This window comes from Schistocerca americana, chromosome 2 (genome assembly GCF_021461395.2).
Source record: "Schistocerca americana isolate TAMUIC-IGC-003095 chromosome 2, iqSchAmer2.1, whole genome shotgun sequence".
Taxonomy (NCBI): domain Eukaryota; kingdom Metazoa; phylum Arthropoda; class Insecta; order Orthoptera; family Acrididae; genus Schistocerca; species Schistocerca americana.
The window spans coordinates 441,229,733-441,245,788 of NC_060120.1; the positions used below are offsets into that span (position 1 = coordinate 441,229,733).

General features: G+C 38.2%; 1 protein-coding gene across 1 annotated transcript in view; it reads left to right on the forward strand.

The window, feature by feature from the left end:
* Positions 1–16,056, forward strand: part of LOC124596565 (ATP-binding cassette sub-family C member 12-like) — a 526,900-nt gene that overhangs the window by 268,795 nt on the left and 242,049 nt on the right. The window contains exon 15 of the mRNA XM_047135749.1: positions 6,556–6,682. Within this exon, the coding sequence (XP_046991705.1) occupies positions 6,556–6,682 (127 nt within the window). The remainder of the gene's footprint in view (positions 1–6,555; positions 6,683–16,056) is intronic.

The following is a 16,056-nucleotide window of genomic DNA, read 5'->3' on the forward strand; positions in this document are numbered from 1 at the left end:
TTGTAGAACCACAATCAGCAGTTAGCACTTCCCTAAAGCTGCTTTTGCCATTTTATCACTGTCATTAAGGTCCTCATCTTTGCTTCCTTCTCCACTGCTTGAAAAGATGTCCCTACATTACTTATTACCATTTTCATTTAATAATCTTTCAGTGTCTTCATCATACAAAGACAAAGATAATGCATGCTTCTACAAGTTTATTCCTGTCTGAACAACCTGTCTATTACCCGATAAACAATTTCTTCACACAACAAAACACCAGCAATATCTGTTAGGTGATGCTTGCATTAGGTAATGAGACCATTGCAGCTGATGTACAACTCTAGATACATTTTGTAGAGCCTCCTGAATGTTGTTGACTATGGGCCCCTAGTGCTGTTCTTAGAGTATGTAATGCAACACCACCAGACAGCCCACACTCAGTCTAGAAACTGTGCATGATGAAGCACTGGACCTGGCTGAGCCTAGCTCATACAAAATGGCTGAGGTGTTAACAATATTGAAGAGCTGTATGCCCTCATAAAATAATGGCTGTTGTTGTCCTTTGTTGTTTGCAGTGCCAGCCCAGCAAGGCCATATAGGTTAACATTACAAGGCCATATCAGTCAATCATCCTGACAGTTACCCCTGCAAATACTGAAAGGGAACAACGAGTTAGCCTGGCCTCTCCACAGATATCCATCTGTTTTTGTTTCACCTATTGTACAACTGTCTTTGTCACTGAGGCACTCAAATCATCCCATCTTGGTGAGGTCCATGGTCCACGAGGCACTTGTTTCTCTTAAGCAATTCAGTTTTTTTTCATCAATAGCTTACATCTATTATTTCTTCTCATTTGACTGAAATACATCAGATAAACAGCTGTGATTTTTATGTTTATCAGCACCAACTTTTGTTAACATCAAGAATTCACCACTTTCTATCCAGACTTGTATATTTTGTTGTCTTCTGTGCTCCAGTCTATGTTCTTCAGAAAATTCAGAAACTTTTGATTTCAGGAAATCTGTTGATTCCTTATTACAGCCATTTGATATTTGACTTCCTCCAATATCAAGTGTGCCAAATTTTTATGCGCTTTGACTTCCTCTAGGACCAGACTGCCTATGACATTTGTCTTCTTCTGCTTTGAGTACCACATCTGACCATTTCAGATCTTGGAATCTTGGCAAGAAATATCAGATTCAACATGGTCACTATGAAAACTGTAGACTGCTTCTGCTTTAAATTTCACTTCATGTCTCAGGACTAGTTTTCTTTGGTAATGACTCCATATCTGTTCCTGTCATTGACACATCCAACAAATTGTTCAGTAACAACCTTTTCATCAAACTGTGAACAGAAATGTTGGTTTATATTAACATAGCAGCATGGGCCAAAAATTCTGAGGTGATCCAGTGTTCCTACTGTTTGATTGTATTAAAAAAAAAAAAAAAAGAAAAAAAAAGAAAGAGAGAGAGAGAAAAGAAAAGAAGACAGTTTAAGATATACACTGCTCTATTCATTTTTATAGTTTACTTGGGTTCAGCGTCATACAGCCTGAGGAATTATTTTCACATTCAGTCACATCATTTTGTTCAGGGGTATAGGGTGGAGGAATCAGTAATTCTGTTACCTTATGTGTGAGCAATTCCTTAAAATTTTTGTTATTGAATTCTTTGCCTCCATCACATCTAAAGTGTTTTGTTTGAGTTTCATGTAAAAATTGTTTAAGTACATCATACAGTTCATTTTTTTGTGTTTCAGGAAGAAAAATTCATTAAATTTATTGAAAGCATCTTTGGAAAATACATCTCTCAGTTGTCCATTGACATTTGCTTGTAATAGTTTGTCAGTAACTGTGGATCAGTTTATTTGTTGTTTGGTATTCTGTACATCTTTCCTAATACACAACCACCACAAAATTCTCCCTTGCAGTCATCAATGTTGTTGTCAAATTTGCTCAAGATGTTCTTAATGTGAAGCTAATTTTGGTGACTAAAAGTGGTACACTTGGAGTATTTCATAGGGTGTCACTAAGTTCACTTGATGATAAAAGTGACACCAGTGGCTTTCTTCTGAATCAGTGTAGTCAAATGTTATATGATACATTTGCATCAGACACATATAAGATATTGTCAATTCTAGCAGTGTATCATTCACTGCTTCACCTAATGTTTGTATCAGCAGCTCTTTAGCTAAATACTGTATGCACATATTAGTATCTTGTTTTCCCAGTGAAATCACTTATAGAACATTAAATCCATTGTAGAACGAAAATGCTGGTTATTCAGATTAATAATCTTCATAGCTCCGCTGTCACAATACCATTTCTTTGCATCACTGAAGTTTCCAGCAGACACACCAATTATGCTTGAGTAGAAGCAATATTTCTTTTCAACATCTCATTTTGTCAAACATTATTGCTGTCACAAGTCTTCTGTGGACACTTCCTTCCTGTGTCCTAGTAGTTTTAGAAATATTTGCTTCACTCATACATTTGACATCTTCATATATCTGTTATTTTATTCCCCTTTTTGTGTTAGAAATGATAAATGCAGTTGATCCACTGCACTTTTTCATGCAGTTCAGTAGAACAGATTTTCTTCGATATGTTAATTTAAACTCTGGATTTCTGATGGTAAATTGTCCAAGAGATTTTTAAAATTATCATTTCCCTTTCTCAGCATAGGAAAAATTCTACCATTTAGTACACTTTCAGACAATTTATTCTCTTCATATTTCATTAATTCATCATTCAGACTTAAAAAATTAATAACTCTTGCAGCATACCTACAAGTGTGTTAATATCTTCATTTTCTATGTGTTTAATCCAAAGAAGATGTTCAAATAACATGTTTAAACCTTTCATACTGCTACATTCAAGTTGCACATTAGCATTATTGCATGCCAAAACATGTTCAGTATCTGGTGTACTTTGCACTTTCTGTCAGGCTTGGTAATTTCAGTCATCCTTTTGTCCTTCTATATATGCCACATTTTGTTCATATTTTCATTCCATGGCAACACCACATATTCATAAGTACCTTTAATATCTTCAAGATCATGTGAGCAGAGCACCATAGAGATGTGCCATTTCCAGTTTTCCCAATTCTGAGGTCATACAAGTACATCAATATTCACTTTATAATCGCCATTGGTACCAATAATCAAAATATCCACGGGTGTACTGCCGGTCTACAGTGTCCAACGGGCACAATATTTCGGCGATCATACATGTCGCCATCATTGGGTGAACTGACGGACTGAGCTCCTGTGAACATGCCGGTACGGAGATCCGTACGCTATGGCTGCTCAGGGGGAACTGGCTTCGGTCGTGGCGGCGGCCGATTTAAATACCCTCCGCCCGCGGTGCACTCCCTCCGCCGTCCGCACCCCGCGCCACGGTCACACGGTGCAACAGATTACAACGGCGTCTGAGATGACGATGGTGTGATGGCTCTGTCCGCCGTGGTCATCACAACTATACATTTGCTCGATTTACTCATGATTAACCCAATCGCTGGTTCCCAAGCCTTACTAAGATTATAGCCACAGTCACGGTTTATGAGGTCATCATTGGTGTGAATTTCGATGGCCTCTCTAACTACGCTGTCCCAGTATCTCGACGTCTGTATCAGAATCCTCATGCATTCATACTCCATAGCGTGATTTTCCGACAAACAATGTTCAGTGACCGCCGACTTGCTCGGATACATCAGTCGAGTGTGCCTCTGGTGTTCACAGCATCGATCCTTGACGGTACACATCGTCTGACCAATATACGACTGCCACATTGACATGGAATCTGGTACACGCTGGCCTTCCTCAGACCGAGGTCATCTTTGGCACTCCCCACCAGTGCACGGGTTTTATTCGGAGGACAAAACACAGTTCCCACCCGGTGTTTCTTCAAAATGCGGGCGATTTTCCCCAAGAGTGCGCCTGTATATGGAATAAACACAGTGCCTACCTCCTCCCTCGTGATTTCATCCATCTCCACAGGTTGTGCTGTCGTATATTGGTCAGACGATGCGTACCGTCGAGGATCGATGCCGTGAGTACCAGAGGCACACTCGACTGATGTATCCGAGCAAGTCGGCGGTCGCTGAACATTGTCTGTCGGAAAATCATGCTATGGAGTATGAACGAACGCACGAGGATTCTGGTACAGACATCGAGATACTGGGACAGTGTTGTTAGAGAGGCCATCGAAATTCGCACCAATGACGACCTCATAAACCGTGACTGTGGCTATAATCTTAGTAAGGCTTGGGAACCAGTGATTGGGTTAATCACAAGTAAATCGAGCAAACGTATAGTTGTGACGACCATGGCGGACAGAGCCATCACACCGACATCATCTCAGACGCCGTTGCAATCTGTTCCACCGCGTGACCGTGGCGCGGGGCGTGGACAGCGGAGGGAGTGCGCCGTGGGCGGAGGGTATTTAAATCAGCCACCGCCGCGACTGAAGCCAGTTCCCCCTGAGCAGCCATAGCGTACGGATCTCCGAACCAGCACATTTTCAGGAGGTCACTCCGTCAGTTCACCTGATGATGGCTACATGTATGATCGTCGAAATATTGTGCCCGTTGGACACTGTAGACCGGCAATACACCCGTGGATATTTTGATTATCAAATACGCTGGGAGAAACTTAAGAATCACATTGGTACCCATGTTTTTATGAAATTTTACTGCTACTGTGCATTTCAATTGGCAAAAAATTTCTTATCAATCACACACTTGGTTTCTTTAATCTTCACTAAAATTATGGTTTGTTTATTTTGACATGGTCCTGGCCCATAATCTGTTATGAACTATTAGGATTGACCAACACAGTTTCTTTTAAGAATGATTTATTCACAGGTTATGAACTATTCACTAACAAAATGAATTACAACGAGGTTTTATAAAAATCAAGGGCATTTCAAAATGTAATGAAATAGCAGTTTATAGTGAACACTTAACATTTGACTTTTTAGTACAGCATTTCCAATTTCATTTATTCTCAATATTTCTAAATTGTGCAGCATTAGCACACTTCACAGGCACACAGTTTGTGACTTCTTAACAGATTATATAACTTGTGACATGTACTATCTACTATTTGGCTGTTCTTCTTTGATCTCACATTAATTCTTAGAATGTTCCCTCGCTAAGGTCTCTGGTCAGCCATTCATAAAAGTCTTTTTGCACTCAGGGTACCATGAAAATAAAGAACACAAATTTTGTAAATTTCTGCTTTTATCAAATCTGCCCCTCACACAGAATAATTTTTTTCTGTTTAGTAGAGTCTCCTCTGTTTGACACAAGTTTAAACTGGTCAAGCTGCACATGAATACCCATTATAAAATGAAAAATAAGGTAGAAACGTACCTCTAAAGGACACAAACAGAAACTGGTCCTTACAGTGCTTTTCCCCCCAGAGCAGTAACTGTTTATTTGCTTCTTTAACTTACAGCTGATATAAGGTATTGAAATTGCATAATATTTCACTACAAAACACAGCCAGTGATTCGGTTATCAGTCTCAATGCCACATACAAAACTATTAGGAGAGTTTTCTAGTCAAGTATTGTAATAAGTTGAGCATCTTGGAGTAAGCTAAGATCGTTAAGAAATCAGGAGGATATTTGGTTCTGTATGTCGTCTGTATGGTGGAATATAAAATATTTAGTAGAAAACATAGACAAAAAAGGAATAGAGTGCAGGGTGGACTTTATTTTTCCATCAGTGTGGAAGTCATAGAAAGTCAAACACTAGAGCCGAGTGATATGGATGTGGAAGGAAGAGTATGTAAAAGTTTTGAGGAAACCACAGCAGGGTTAATCTCAAATGCTTTGGGTAAACCTCAATAAACTTAGATAAGAAGATTTAAACTTGTAATCTCCTGTCTCTGCTGCAGTACCATCTTACTTGGTGACACTTGTAGGAATGAAACTGTATGATGTCTATTCATTTAGTAACTAAATTCTGTGAGAAAACAGCTGTCAGCATATCCTTGATAATCAGAAGTACAGCTGCTGATCATGTGTAATTCAGTATCATCACAGAAACAGAAATATGTTTATTTTTATTTTCTAGAAAATTTGCCTTATAAAATGTATCACATTGAAGGAAGTGACATTTTAAAAAATCACATAAAATTTAATTTTTCATTGTCCTGGGTTTTTGTTAATATTTGTGTATAAAAGAAGAAAAGCAAGAAGAAAATATGCTGTAATATAGATAAATATATACTTTTTATTTTCATATTGATTAACAGCATACTACAATCAATAATTCATGTGTGTACACTAAAGTTACACCATTTTCTGCATCTGTTGGCCTGAAGGATAACTATATTTTTTAATGTTATTTCATAATTTGCTAAATACATGGAAAGTGTGTAAGAACCAATAACAGTCATAAGACAATTGCATCCCCTCCATTCAATCACCTCTGAAGTCTATAGTCATTTGTTTGTGGCTGCACAGAGTGAATTTCTTTTGAGTTTAATCTGACTAATCTGTATACATTTATTTCAGTTAACAGTCTTTGGAAAGTTTTCTTTCACAAACTCCACTTTTTTACAGGGACATATACCTCATAGATGAACCTCTAACAATGGTGGACCCAAATACACGAAGAACTGTGTTTGAGAAAGCAATTTTGACAGCCCTTAATGGAAAAACTGTCTTTATAGCCACAAAACTTACAACGGTAAAATTAAATATATAGTTCAGTTCATGTTCCCCACTAACTGCTATATTTAAATGGAAATAAATGGCAAACTCTACATATCTAAAAGTTATCTTTGTGTTAGTATGGTTATATTTGTGTGTGTGTGTGTGTGTGTGTGTGTGTGTGTGTGTGTGTGTGTGTTTGTGTGCAGTGGGTGAGCTATATTTCGAATTTAAGTAATGATGAAGCGTAATTCAAAAACACTTATTTTTAGTTGCTTTGTTTTTAATCAGTTGGATCACCATGTGAAGGCCACAAAGCCTTAGATCAGAACAAGAAGAATACTGGCAACAACAATGTACTGTATAAGAATGTAGTTCATTTTAAAACTCTTAATAATTATCGAGGGAAGGAGAAGCTCTGTTAGTGGAAACTATCTCAGCATTCATCTGGATCTATTTCTGTCTGGTTTACTGGATCAGACAAACTTTCCAAAAAGCTCACCGTAAAATATTTTGACCTTAATCTTTTTAATGTAACATAAATCCAAATAGTTGCTCACAAGATGGCTACATGATCAAAATGAAATAAACCATGGAAAAAAAGAAGTTGAGCAAAATTGTGAAGAAACTTTTGATTGGCAGAAACATGTGAATCAAAAACAGGTGATTGCCATTTTAGAAGGGTATTCTATGGTCCACAGCCAAGGAATAACAAAAAAATTACTGAATTAAAATAGTGTGAAATGGAATAAAAGCTTGAGCTAGTGATAAATTACTTTCCCACAGTTACAAATATTGAGAAGTGTTTGCAGCCAGCCATTGTAGACAGATGAGGGCACACACTTCTTATCAAAAGTGACAAAAAGAATCAAGGAATTGAAGAAAAGGAGAAGAGCTGAAATTTCATTTTAAATTGTGCATTGGTTGAATTTTTATAATTCCCATCAAAGTTATAGGAAAAAAAGAAAGGGAGAGTGAGTTAGTGAGTGAGTGAGAGAGAGAGAGAGAGAGAGAGATAGAGAGAGGGGGGGGGGGGGGGGGGGAGGAGTATGTGCTCTGTGTGAGAAAATTAATCTCAGCCATGGGATAAACTGTAATAGATTGAAATTAGGTTGAAAAAGACTACTTAGAGGAAACTGAAATTAACTGTTGAATTATGGATGGCTATGGATGTTGACATACAAAATGCAATACTTGGAAGAGGAAGAAAAACAGATAATACCAATGCCAGTGCCTCTTCTTTAGTCTTTCTCTTCTTGTTGTTTATCCTGGTTTCTTGAGATCTCTTGTGAAGAGACATGATACAACAAGTTATGTAGTGGTGTAGGACAATCAGTGAAGTTACACAACAGTTAATAATTTAACTTTTGAAACTGCCGGTTTATTGGCATTTATAGAAAGAAAAACACTCTCATCTCTCATGGGGTCAGGAAACCTCGTGTAACATTTTGTGTGTGTAATGGGCCTTACTACATCGCAAATCATTCTAATGAATTAATTAAGCTGCTTTACAGTGCTGCTAGGCAACATAATCAACAAAGTGATACATGTCTCAATTAAAACTGGACCTTGATATTTTGAATAAATTTTGGGTTCAATTTTTTTTCCCCCTCCAAAATCAGCACTTGTCTGAAAATTAAGTTCAAACTTTGTGCATTAAGCCCAAATGCATTTGCAACTATTCTACCCAATTTACTGGACAGCTTGATCTCACACTGGTGTGTAACATATTTCAAATCAAGCGTGCAGGTTTCAGTTTTCCCTAATGGGCTAAACAACTGTTTTGTAATAACATGATGTGGCTATCTCACATAAAGTTCAAGTGAAACTGGTTTTACTCTCCATTCAGGTCAAGATCAAAATTCACCACATAGGTCTGCGAACTGTACACACACACTTTTAGCACTCTTAGTGATAACTCATCTCAGAGTAAAAGCCACACATAAATTCACACTTTTTTTTATGCATACAAAATTCAAAACACCTTTATATTAAACAAATAAATTATGGCATGTAATTACTAATTAAACATTTCTGATTCTGAATAACATTTCATAATCAATAAAATTTTATCGCCTGAGAGGAAATTATTAGTTTGCTAAATCGGATTCAGATTACAGTCAACTCGTGTCTGGTTGATGACATCATTAATCAACACTTGCTTGGAATGAACAAAATACCTGTACTGAAAAATACTGTCCGTTGAGTAATTTACTGACTTTTATAACAAATTTGGTACCTCCTGCATCGCTACAATATATGATTTACTTATCTTGGGTTTTATGCTCAGAGTTCCTCAAGAGGACCACAGCATCCCAACACTACTGATAATTAACTAGCTTTTAGTATGTCTTGCATGTGGAGGGATTGCAGTGCTTGAGAGTGTGCTTGCAATATTCATGTGGAATCACCCTTCCGCACTTGGGGAGCTTGCCTTCCGGCATTAATAGAGCATGCACATTCATAGGTGACAGTGGTGATGTCACGAGCAAAATTCGTGAACATGCCTGCCTAAACTTGGGTAATAGCAAAACTGTTCAATCTTAGCAAAAGTTTTATTTATGCCAAAATGCCCCCAACTTTTATGGGTATACCAGATAAAGTCTCGTAAACAACTTTCTAGAATGCACACACTCCACAGTTCTTCCTCTTTCTTAGGTTTATGATACAAAATGCCATCTTTTATCATAAATTGCTTAGCTAATTCTGATTTCGGATTCTCAGTGATCATTTGCACAATGTTTTTCCACTTACAGTCAGCAGTTTCCAATTCAGACATACGTTTACACATATCTAGAAAATTATGTCTGTATGTTTGATCTTTAACCAACAGTACTTTGTACTCTGATGCCTGTTCAATTAGTTCTGCACTTTCAGAAATGCCCTGTAGCAACCTGGACAAGACCTCAGCAATTATGTTATCTTTCCCATTAATATATACAATGTGGAAGCGATACTCTTGCAACGCTAAAGCCCATCTCGCTAAGTGTGCATGTAACAGTTTACATGTTAATAAGAAACTGAAAGATTGGTGGTAAACAAAAAACTGGAATTCCTTGGAAGCCCAAACCACAGCTAAGGCTTCAAGTTCCGTTACTGAGTATAATTGTTCATATTCTGTTAGTACCCGACTTGCAAAACTAATCACTTTAATTTGGTGTTCGCCATCTGTTTCATCCACTTCAAACAGATAAGTTCCTAGTCCTGTAAAAGGTGCATCAGCAGCAATGCAAAAATCTTTCTCCATATGGGGGGTGGTACAGAATACCTGCGTTGACTAACGCTTCCTTGATGCTATTGAACTCTCTCTCACAGGTGGAATTCGACTATCAAACTATATTTATCTTGAGCAGATTTAACTACACATTGCTGTTAACTGACTTATTGGCTACAAAACGCCAGTAAAAGGATACTAATCCCAAGAATGCTTTCAACTGCCTTTTTGTTTTAGGTGATGGAAAATTCATTATGGCTTGTATTTTCTTTTCATCTGGCACAGTCCCTAAGGGTAAAATGACATGTCCCAGACATTTAATCTTTTCACTACCGAATTCTGACTTACATAGGTTGGCAGTGACTCCGGCCTGTTCAAATTTGCTCAATATTCTATTTATTATCTCCATATGCTCTTCCCAGGTGGGAGTCACAATCAAAATATCATCCACATATATAGTGACATTATCAAGCAACTCTGGGCCCAACATTGAATCAAGAGCTGCTATAAATGCTCCAGCACTTGCATTTCACCTGAATGGGAGTATTTTAAATTGGTAACTCCGACCAGGGAAAATGAAAGCTGTATATTTTCTTGACTGTTCTGTCAAGGGGATTTTCCAGTAGGAAAATTGCAAATAAGTGTATGAAAGATACCTTACTCCAAAGAACTTTTGCAACTGTTCCTCCAAATTCTCTGGTCTAGTACTTACTGGCACAATAATTTTATTAAGATCACAAGCATCTATCACCAGACGTATTTTTCCACTATCTTTTGTAACTGTTAGTAATGGGCTGCTGTAAGGTGACATTGACAGCTCAATTATTCCCCATTCTAGCATCTTACGTATCTCTAGTTTCACTGCCTCCTTTTTCGACCATGGAATGGAGTAAGTAACATTACAAAATGTCTTGTGTGGTATCACATCACATCAGTATTATATGTATAACCTCTGATGACCCCTGGTCTCTCAGAGAATACCTCTAATTGTTCCTTCAATAGCTGAGATAATTGTAATTGTTGCTGTGGTGCCAGATATGTAGATTCCTCTACTTTATTGTTTATTGCTTGACAAGACACTGTGTTACTAACATTCTTTCCACTGTGATGGCTGTAATCTCCCCCCCCCCCCCCCCCCCCCCCCCCCCCCACCCCCCCCCCTCCCAAAACACTGCTGCATATCTGGTATTTTTGTGAGGTTACTCTTCACTTTAACATTCTGACAATACTTGCCATGTATAGCTTTATTGCACACCAATTCCAGTTTCACTCTCACTTCCTTATTCTCCAAGCTGCAAATACCTTGAGAGAGGTCCATGTAGGCACTCCTTTCTCTCAAAAACTCTCAACTCAGAATACAGGCGACTCTTAATCCCTTTACAACCAGGAATGTGCAATTGAATGCTCCATTTCCCATAAATATGTCCACCTGTACCTGGCTCTCCACTACCTGTGCACCAATGGCACCCGACACTTTGCAATTCTGAACTGGCAACACTGGCACTTTATGCAGTTGGCACAATTTCCTATAGAAATCATAACTCATCACATTAACTGCAGATCCTGTATCGATCATGATATTGACCCATATACTAATAACTTTAGCCTGAACCACAGCCAGTATCAACTCACTATCTACTTGGTTACATCTCTTATTCTCCGATAAAAGTTCCTCCTTCATTCCAACACCATTGTTATATCTTAACATAATCACGTCATCATGTTTCCCCTTACTCTCTTGTGAGCTCTCCCTCCATCCCACAGCCGACAATGGAGAGCTAATTGTGGCCATCTTTAGCTTGTCGAATTGGTTGACGTAGGATGACTGTCATTTGTCACATCAACTATTCTCACACTTTGATTCTGATTCTGCCAAGCCAGGTTGTTTGAATTACCTGTTTGACCATATTTGTTCCTATTATTGCTATTGTTTGTGTATCTTTCTGTGTTATTCTGACTCGGATGCAATGCCATTGCAAGTCTATTCTTCCCCTGTTGATGGCCACCTCCTGGACCAAACCTTTCCTCATACCTTCGTTTCCATCTGTATTGAGGTGAACCGTTTCCCTAAGCCTGTCTATTGTTATTACTTTTGTTATCATTCAGATGACTGCTAAACAACTGTTTCCTTACAATCGTAACTATTTCCATTGATACTTTGCAACTTTAAGTCTTCCTAAATTAAATCTAACAAATCTAAGACAGACAAGAAGTTATCCAAATCATTGTCTGGAACATGGATTAGTTTCTCTCTAATATTTGGTGGAAGTCTGGCTTTTAATAGCCTGATCACATCACAATTTGAAATCAGGTCGTCCCAATATCGCATTTTGTTGATGTGCTTTTCGAAATACTTTCCTAGGCTTCCTTGTTTAGGACTATATGCCTCTGCACTTTATATTTCTTTTCTAAGTCTTTTCTGAATACAAGGCGACCAGTATTTATTTAGAAATGCCTTCTCAATTTGTTCACAGGTGTAGCTATTTTCAGCTGCATCTGTCGCCCATAGAGCAACATTTCCTACTATGTGCAAAACAATAAACTGTATCTTTTGTTTCTCTGTCAATGCTATGTTCAAAAATTTTTTATGAATACAACTGGGTGAATATTTTTCTTGTCGGTGGAGAAGGATTGAAACTGGTGGTGTTTTATTAAACTCTCCTCCATCATTATTGAAGATACAGTGGGCACAGCCCCTGCTTCATTCAACGGTTCAGTGTTAGGACTACATGTTCCTGCCTGTCCCCCACAAATTGTATTATATGTGGCAGAGAATGGCAAATTTTCGGCTAAAGCATGCAAAGTAGGTACATAATTGTCCTCCATTCTCATATTTACTCATTCCTGAGGTGTCTGGTTGATCAGACAAGTTGAGTGAACTGCGCGAATTGTGCGTCACTTCTGTTCATATTTTGTCATCTATCTAATTCTCTTTGTTATCTATCCATTTTTCTACTTTTTCTATGCATACTATTCTGCTCTATTTGCTGATTTTGTATGTCTGTGGTTAAACTGGCTACCAAATTTGCAATTTCTGGTAGGCTTGTTTCAAACTGGCTATGTCTGCTTTCATGACCTCTAAACATTTAAGCTGTTTATATATTCCGTTTTCCCTCTCTTTTTCCCTTTCTTCCCTTTTTCTCTCTCCACTGCTGTCTCTCCCTTTCTAACTGTATTCTTTCCCTGTTTCTATCTGTCTCCTCCTGTTGCTTCTGGAACTGATCTAACTTCATTAGAATTGCAGTCATGGCGTTGTAACCAGGCGCTGCACACGTAACTGTTTGCTTATTTGCGGGCATGGCTGTTTCACCCACAACAGTTGGCAACATGCTGCTATCAGCGCTATGCTCAATTTCTATGTGCTGATTTGCAGTTATTATTTCATGATCAGTAATATGTTCCTGCATGTTCTTACTAGATGTGGATGCCATGGGGGTTTCCTCCAATTTGTTATCACTATACTCTCGTTAATCTGCTTCCATATCAACTTCTCTCCTAGTCTTACTAATCTCTTTAACTCTTAATGAGACATTGTTCTATCACAATTATTTTCACATGGTAATTACCACAAAAATAATAGTAATACAGTATAAAACTTCTAACCCCACATAAATTTACAGCAAATATAAATTTCCTTACCTACTTGAATTACTGTTTACAAAACACTACCATGTGGTACGAACCATGAATATTGGGAAACAATATGGCACACAAAAGCAAGAGATATTTTCATTTCTATTGTCATATTTATTCTTAGTCAAATCTGTGGTGGGTTCCAGGTCTTCTGTTTCTCTTTACATCAAAAATAATATTCCTCACACACATGAAACAGACTACATATACAAGCATTAATTTTCTTCTATTAATGATATATTCTTTCCACATACATAAATTTTCTGGAACATCGAGCCCAACTTTGGGCGCCAGTTATCGCGTAATTGTTTTGAATGAATTAAATTGAATACTGATTTGTACAACAAAAACTGTGCTGTTATTCCTATTGTACAGAATGGTTTTGAAAGTACTCTTTTATGTTTGTTAAAAGCCATGGCTAAGTTTTCTCAGGGCGCTATCACCAGAAATATCATACGCATCCCAACATGAAGACATCTGTCTTACTCATGGATTAAAAATCTCTCTATAATATTATGTAATAATCCGTTTAAAGAAAGCTTAATTATTTTTTCTGTGGGGCTGGATGCTCCAGGGTAGCTACCTATCTGCAATGGCAGTGTAAGCATTTATACAGGGTGTTACAAAAAGGTATGGCCAAACTTTCAGGAAACATTCCTCACACACAAAGAAAGAAAATATGTTATGTGGACATGTGTCCAGAAACGCTTACTTTCCATGTTAGAGCTCATTTTATTACTTCTCTTCAAATCACATTAATCATGGAATGGAAACACACAGCAACAGAACGTACCAGCGTGACTTTAAACACTTTGTTACAGGAAATGTTCAAAATGTCCTCCGTTAGCGAGGATACATGCATCCACCCTCTGTCGCATGGAATCCCTGATGTGCTGATACAGCCCTGGAGAATGGCGTATTGTATCACAGCCATCCACAATACGAGCACGAAGAGTCTCTATATTTGGTACTGGGGTTGCGTAGACAAGAGCTTTCAAATGCCCCCATAAATGAATGTCAAGAGGGTTGAGGTCAGGAGAGCATGGAGGCCATGGAATTGGTGCGCCTCTACCAATCCATCGGTAACTGAATCTGTTGTTGAGAAGCGTACGAACACTTCGACTGAAATGTGCAGGACCTCCATCGTGCATGAACCACATGTTGTGTCGTACTTGTAAAGGCACATGTTCTAGCAGCACAGGTAGAGTATCCCATATGAAATCATGATAACGTGCTCCATTGAGCGTAGGTGGAAGAACATGGGGCCCAATCAAGACACCAACAATGCCTCCCCAAACGTTCACAGAAAATCTGTGTTGGTGACGTGATTGCACAATTGTGTGTGGATTCTCATCAGCCCACACATGTGGATTGTGAAAATTTACAATTTGATCATGTTGGAATGAAGCCTCATCTGGAAAGAGAACATTTGCACAGAAATGAGGATTGACACAGTGTTGGATGAACCATTCGCAAAAGTGTACCCGTGGAGGCCAATCAGCTGTTGATAGTGCCTGCACTCTCTGTACATGGCACGGAAACAACTGGTTCTACCGTAGTACTCTCCATACAGTGACGTGGTCAACGTTACCTTGTACAGCAGCAACTTCTCTGACGCTGACATTATGGTTATCGTCTACTGCCTCGTCCATTGCAGATGTCCTCGTCGTTCTAGGTCTTCCCCAGTCACAAGTCATAGGCTGGAATCTTCTGTGCTCCCTAAGATGCCAATCAATTGCTTCGAACATCTTCCTGTTGGGTCACCTTCGTTCTGGAAATCTGTCTCGATACAAATGTACCGCGCCACGGCTATTGCCCCGTGCTAATCCATACATCAAATGGGCATCTGCCAACTCCGCATTTGTAAACATTGCACTGACTGCAAAACCACGTTCGTGATGGACACTAACCTGTTGATGCTACGAACTGATGCGCTTGATGATAGTACTTTAGAGCAATGAGTTGCATGTCTACACAAGCACCGAAGTCAACATTAACTTCCTTCAGTTGGGCCAACTGGCAGTGAATCAAGGAAGTACAGTACATATTGACGAAACTAAAATGAGCTCTAACATGGAAATTAAGCGTTTCCGGACACATGTCCACATAACATCTTTTCTTTATTTGTCGGTGAGGAACGTTTCCTGAAAGTTTGGCCGTACCTTTTTGTAACACCCTGTAGATAATACTATTAATAAAAACTGTACGTCTGGCATAATATGAATTAGAAAATATTACAAGATGCTGTTTTCAATTTATTGAGATTATTCTTTTTAATATTTTAATATAAAATTACTGTTAAAAGAACTTGTATAATTTTTGCCATCAGTGGCGTCACTCCAATAATGAGCCTACACAAAATGTCCAAGGCAACATTTAATTATTACATACTGAATCATAAGCAGGATAGGTACTCACTACTGACAAAAACACATATTACAATTATTAATTTCGCGTATATTCACCAAAATTCTATTACTACTACAGATAATTGTATCAGTTACAGACCGTGAACAATCAGTGTCCGTCAGCTAGAACATCAGAATCAATAAGATTATGAAATA